Source organism: Octopus bimaculoides, chromosome 4, assembly GCF_001194135.2.
Source record: "Octopus bimaculoides isolate UCB-OBI-ISO-001 chromosome 4, ASM119413v2, whole genome shotgun sequence".
Lineage (NCBI taxonomy): Eukaryota > Metazoa > Mollusca > Cephalopoda > Octopoda > Octopodidae > Octopus > Octopus bimaculoides.
In genome coordinates, this window is record NC_068984.1 from 106,866 (window position 1) to 113,344 (window position 6,479).

The window sequence follows — 6,479 nt, forward strand, 5'->3', positions numbered from 1 at the left end:
TGTATGTATATATGTGTGTATATATATATATGTATGTGTGTATATATATATATATATATATATATATATATATATATATGATTGATGCGAGGCTCATCTGACTGGCTCCTGTGCCGGTGGCATGTAAAAAGCACCCACCAGACTCTTGGAGTGGTTGGCATTAGGAAGGGCATCCAGCTGTAGAAACATTGGAAGATCAGGTTGGAACATCATCATCGCTTAACGTCTACTTTCCCTGCTGGCATGGGTTAGACAGTTTGACTGAGGACTAGCAAGCCAGAAGGCTGCATCAGGCTCCAATCTGCACTGGCAAAGTTTCTACAGCTGGATGCCCTTCCTAATGCCAACCACTCTGAGAGTGTAGTGGGTGTGTTTACGTGACACCGGCACAAGGACCAATCAGGACACACTCTCAAGGAACTAGAGAGTAAATATAAGAGAAAACAGAGATAGGGATAAGGGTTTGAAGTTAGTTATTAACATCTGGATGAAATTCTGGAAAGTGTCCTTGGATCCATTTCAAGGGATGAAATCCAAGCTTTCAAAAGATGGGTACACAAACACTCCATGTTGTTCTCATTGTCAATAATGCAGTCTTTATGAACTGAAATGTTTGGAGTAGAACAACCATTGTACTGATATTGCCTATTGAGGCAAAAATGTGTGTCCACACCTGCCCTTTTTTTTTTTTCTTACCTTAATAGCTTCAGTTTTGAAAAATACTTATTTGTGGCTATCTCCCCTTCTCATTTTGTATTGGTACTAATTGCCACCAAATAATTAGTCTACTCTCTCTAAAAGTGAAGATTATTTCAATAAATCAAAAATTTTATATATTATTTAGTACATGTTTGTCATTTAATCTACATGTTTTATGTTGGGATAAGTAGGAAGGTTTGAGAGGAAGTGACTTTAGCAACACACCAATACTTGCCCCATTTATACTTTCTTTCAATTGGCACAAATGCACACACACACACACACACTCTCAATACTAGTTTCCACTCCCAGTTGAAGTGGTCTTGAATTGCAAGTTACTTGGTGATCCTGTCTGTGCTGGTGTCACATAAAATGCATAAGGAATGGTGCCATGTAAACAGCACCCAGTACACTCTGTGGTTAGCTTTAGGAAGGGCATCCAGTTGTAGAAACAAATTGGAACTTGGTGCAGCTCCTGGGCTTGTCTTCTCCTTTCAAACCGTCCAACCCATACCAGCTTGGAAATTGGATGTTAACTGATGATGACAAGTGCAAGGATTGCACCAAACTACAGTGTCTATTTTGACATGATTTCTATGGTTGGATGCCCTTTTCCTAATGAAGCCACTTTCCAGTGTGTATTGGGGGTGCATTTTCTTGACACCATCACTAGTGAGGTTGACGTGCAGCTTGCAAGACTAAAATCCACTTTAACTTGAGTGGGGCAACAGTAGAAAGGGAACTAGATTTATACTAGGAGATGAGGGGTTAAAGTGTGAGAGAAGGCTCCAGAAGAGAATGGGGTTGTTGCTGTAAAGTAGTTGAATGGCTGCTCGCATTATAGAAGAGAAATGGGGTGTGGGGTGACCGAGGTGGAACTGGAAGGAAAAAACTGGTGAGGAAGTTTCTGGATAAAGCTTCAAGGTATGAATAAATGTGAATGGGGAGCAGAAGAATGTGGAGTGTAGGTGAGGAGGGTTTGTGTGGAGGTGTGAGGAAAGATTAGTGATGCTGGATGAGGGAATATAGGGAATAATGGATAAAGGCTGGGAGGTGGTCAATGATACATATGAGTCGGAGTGGGGGCTTCTTTGTATATCTAAATTTAATCTTGTATTGATACAAATATCACTGATTTTTGTCTTTAATGATGATAAACTCAGCTAAAATGGCCAAGGATTTTTTTTTTAGGAAATGTCTCAGAAGTGTTTTTTCTGTTTAATACAAGATGATATATTGTAAGCATTGTATAAAATAGGTCGTTAATATCACTTGATATGAATTGTGAATTTTTTTTTATAGGATATCGATGTTGTTAGTATACCTGACCACAGTGTATTAAAGCGACAAGAGCTGTTGCCTGGTACTGCTTATAAATTCCGTGTTGCTGGAATAAATGCTTGTGGACGAGGTCCTTTCAGTGAAGTATCTGCTTTCAAAACTTGTCTACCTGGATTCCCTGGAGCACCATCAGCTATTAAAATAAGTAAGGTATGTGCAGACTGCTCTCTATTCAAACACCCCTCATTTTGAGGACATAATACAACATATTTTTAAACCTTTAATGATGTTTATTGACATACTTAATCTTATTTTGTGTGTAAGAGAGAGTGCGATGGGGTCAAGTGAAATATTATTTTGGTGTTTTCAAATTCTTTGTTTCAGAGTTCCGAAGGTGCCCATCTGTCCTGGGAACCACCACAGAACACAGCTGGTAAAATTACTGAATACTCTGTGTATCTTGCTGTGAGAAATGCAGCAGCTGCTCAAGTTGACCAGAAACCTGGGTCACCAGCTCAGTTGGCCTTTGTCCGAGTCTACTGTGGTCCAAGTCCCTCGTGTGTTGTTACTACAGCCAGCCTGGCCTCTGCTCACATTGACTACACTACCAAACCTGCCATTATATTCCGAATTGCTGCCAGAAATGAGAAAGGTTATGGTCCAGCTACCCAGGTCAGGTGGCTACAAGGTCAGTATCAAAAAATATGTTCAGTTGTGGTTCTATTGATTTGTGAGATGGGAGGCAAGGCTTGCATTTGGCAAAGACAATTGGATTATCTTCTTCTATAGCACAGGGTCAACCAAAGCTTTGTGAATGCATATGATAGGCAAAATTTGAGAGAAAAAAAACTTGTGTTTGTGCATATACACACACACACACACATACAAAGGCAATGAAGCCAGACTTCAAAGCCACTGTCAGCTTTTCTTTGTAAAAGTAAATATGTATTCTTCTAAAAAGTATTCTGTTTAGTTGTTTTTATCTATAACTTGACATAAAACCATTTATTAGAAATGTAGCTTCATTGTCTGTGTATTTCTCGGGTGTCTGATACATAGCTTACAGACCTCAGTCATCTCATGCTTATTTTAAAAGATGGTTGTGCAAGAGAGATAGTGATTAAATAATTCTAAGTTTTTGTCGACTTGTTTTGTGAACTGTGAAAGGGTACCAGGCATTCTTTGATCTTCAGTAGCTTCTCAAGTTTTGAAAGTTTTTTTTTTTTTTTTTTTCCTATGAAATTCTTCAGCATTTTAGTCAGATGAGAAAATTAGATTACAAAATGTTTTCTCATTTAATATTATAGTAAAACACTTTACTTCATTCAATATTGTTCACTTTTTGTTTTATTTCTTTGGTCTCTTGTGATAATTGGTGAAAGAAGAAACTTATTATTAATGCTGGTTGTTTTTTGTTTTTGTAATTTTTCTGCAGATGCTGGTCAAAGTCCTGCTGCTGCTGCCAACAAAGTGACAATAAAACGGCCTCTAGCAGCTGGAGACATGTAATTATTATACTATTTCACTCTATTTTCTTCTAAACTAAGTCAGGATTGGGAAATTACTAATGTCTAATGATAGCAACACAATACTTTGCAGACAGATATAGCCTTGATTTATCTCTCACATCAAGTGTTATACATTAAATGTACTCTATTTGGGGTACCACATTCAGTGGTCTCCAGTTAATGTTTCACAATGTATCGCATCTCCTGTAACTTATCCTGTGTACATTTATAGTACCTCGCCAAGTGTATGATATAAAATGTACCACACTTAGTATACCACACCTGGTGCACTGCAACTATTGTACCATATCTAGTCTTACACTTAGTACACCCCAGCTAGTTTAACACATCTAATATACCATATCTCATGTCCTGAGAAGGTGCAGAAAGATATTGATTTTTACATCACAAATTTACAAATATGCATTGAGACATCATGTATGTGCATGTATATATACATATCAAAAGGATGTGTTATAACACTATTCCACATATACAAAAACAGCCATACCAACAATCCAACATTTCCATCATCAGCTGCCCGACAGATATCATTATGGTTTCGACACCTGGGCAGTACCAGTGGTGTCAACAGCACCAAAAGAAGTGCTGTTTGGGAACAAACATAACAAAACACACAACTTTAAAATTAAACTAAAATAAGAAACACATGGCACTTGTGCCGGTGGCATGTGAACAAAACATTTGAGCAAGGTCGTTGCCAGTGCCACTGGACTGGCTCCCATGCAGGTGGCACGTAAAAACACCATTTGAGCATGGCCATTGCCAGTACTGCCTGTGCTGGTGGCATGTAAAAGCACCCACTACACTCTCGGAGTGGTTGGCCTTAGGAAGGGCATCCAGCTGTAGAAACTCTGTCAGATCAGATTGGAGCCTAGTGCAGCCATCCAGTTCACCAGCCCCCTGTCAAATCGTCCAACCCATGCCAGCATGGAAAGTGGACATTAAATGATGATGATGATGATTTGTATCGGTATTAATGGTAAACCTACAATAACTAAATTACATACTAAATAGCGACCAATCTTTAAGTCCATACAAATAATAATCCCACCAGTCTTCCATAGTTACAACTATAACAACAGAAAGTGAAAGCTTTATTTCAATTCTCTCCAAAACAAAAACACGATTGAATTTAATGAATAATATAATAATTATGAGTGAAATACATTATTTCATAATTCAAAAGTTAATAATAAAAACACTACGTACGCCTTAATATCACAGTACTGCCCGACTGGCACCCGTGCCAGTGGAACGTTGAAAGCACCATCCGAGCGTGATTGTTGCCAGGGCTGCAGATTGGCTCCCATGCTGGTGGCACATAAAGAACACCATTCGAGCGTGATCATTACCAGCATCGCCTTACCAGCATTCGTGCTGGTAGCATGTGAAAAACAACATTCGAGTGAGGTCGTTGCCTGTGCCACTGGACTGGCTCCTGTGCAGGTGGCACATAAAAAATACCATTTGAGCATGGCCGTCGCCAGTACCACCTGACTGGCCCTCGTGCCGGTGGCACGTAAAAGCACCCACTACACTCTCAGAGTGGTTGGCGTTAGGAAGGGCATCCAGCTGTAGAAACTCTGCCAAATCAGATTGGAGCCTGGTGCAGCCATCCAGTTCACCAGCCCCCTGTCAAATCGTCCAACCCATGCCAGCATGGAAAGCGGATGTTAAATGACGATGATTATGTAAACTTACCAGTAACTAATAGAAACATTAAATCTATTAAATAGGAACTAATAAAAGTATACTTGTAATTAATTATTATTATTATTATAAAACTTTGTTACGATTAAAGCTAAATTAAAGCTCTTTAAAAGATAATAAAACTACAAAGTATTAACGCTTAGATATTTCTTCAAACCGCATGGTTCATCACTTCTAGAACTTAAAAGATTATCTTAATAACTATAGATGGTGTTGTCTCAAACAATATTGCTGGTATAGTAAGCAAATAACTTGAATCATGAACATTCCAAATCTTCACAAATAAGTTGAAGACTAGATACTATCCCATATCTATTTAAAATTTCAAGTCTCCCACCTTAACAGCAACTAAAAGTTTTAACCAGTTTACCATATCCTATACCCTTGTTTTATTAAATGTTTTAACAGTTTATATATTCTGTGCAAAAATTTATTAGCATTATTAATAATAGGAATATTTCTGACTATTTGCCCTGCAAATATATCATCATCATTTAAAGTCTATTGTCCATGCTGGCAAGGGTTGGGTGGTTTGACCAGGGCTGGTAAGCTGAGGGGCTGCACCAGACTCCAATCTGATTTGGCATGGTTTCTATGGCTGGATGCCCTTCTTAACACCAACCACTCTGAGAGTGTAATGGGTGCTTTTACGTGCCACCGGCACAGGATCCAGTTGTGTGACCCAAGTATCTGCCATGACTACAATTTCACTTGGCTTGAAGGGTCTTCTGTCTTCTCAAGCACAGCCTATTGCCAAAGGTCTATCATTTGTCATTACCTCGTGAGGCCCAACACTCAAAAGATACTATGGATATTTCAATGTATATTTGTAACTTTGTGATGAAGAAACCTGCTGCTAATTCTGTTCTCTCTTAACACTGATGTATTATTACATGTATTTATACTTGTGTGTGTGTGTGTCTTGTTTTGCAGTAAAGCTGCATCCCCTCCGAATGTGAAGAAACTGAAAAATGAAGATGAACATGATAAGCTGTAAACTCAGTCTATCCCTGATTAGCAGCTTTTTTTTACTTATCAGAAGAAATCTGGTCCTGGAATGATGGTCCGAAACTATTGGACAGGACTGTCTGCTACAAGACTCTACATCTGTAGCTCAAACCAATCCATATTACAACTACAGACAAAGAAAGAAAAAAAAGGCAGATCCTCTTCCAGCAGCCCTCTTCCTCTTCTGCAATCTCTTTGTCATCTGTATTATCATCAACACCACCACTGTCACCACCATCATCACCATAA

The 6,479-nt window shown here is 38.8% G+C and overlaps 1 protein-coding gene across 1 annotated transcript in view; it reads left to right on the forward strand.

Annotated features, from left to right (window-relative positions):
• LOC106873592 (host cell factor 2) overlaps positions 1-6,473 on the forward strand; it is a 74,341-nt gene extending 67,868 nt beyond the window's left edge. Inside the window, exons 17-20 of the mRNA XM_052967612.1 lie at positions 2,002-2,190; positions 2,365-2,668; positions 3,416-3,485; positions 6,156-6,473. Coding sequence (XP_052823572.1) covers positions 2,002-2,190; positions 2,365-2,668; positions 3,416-3,485; positions 6,156-6,219 — 627 coding nt within the window. The 3' untranslated portion in view covers positions 6,220-6,473. The remainder of the gene's footprint in view (positions 1-2,001; positions 2,191-2,364; positions 2,669-3,415; positions 3,486-6,155) is intronic.
• Positions 6,474-6,479: the final 6 nt, after the last annotated feature.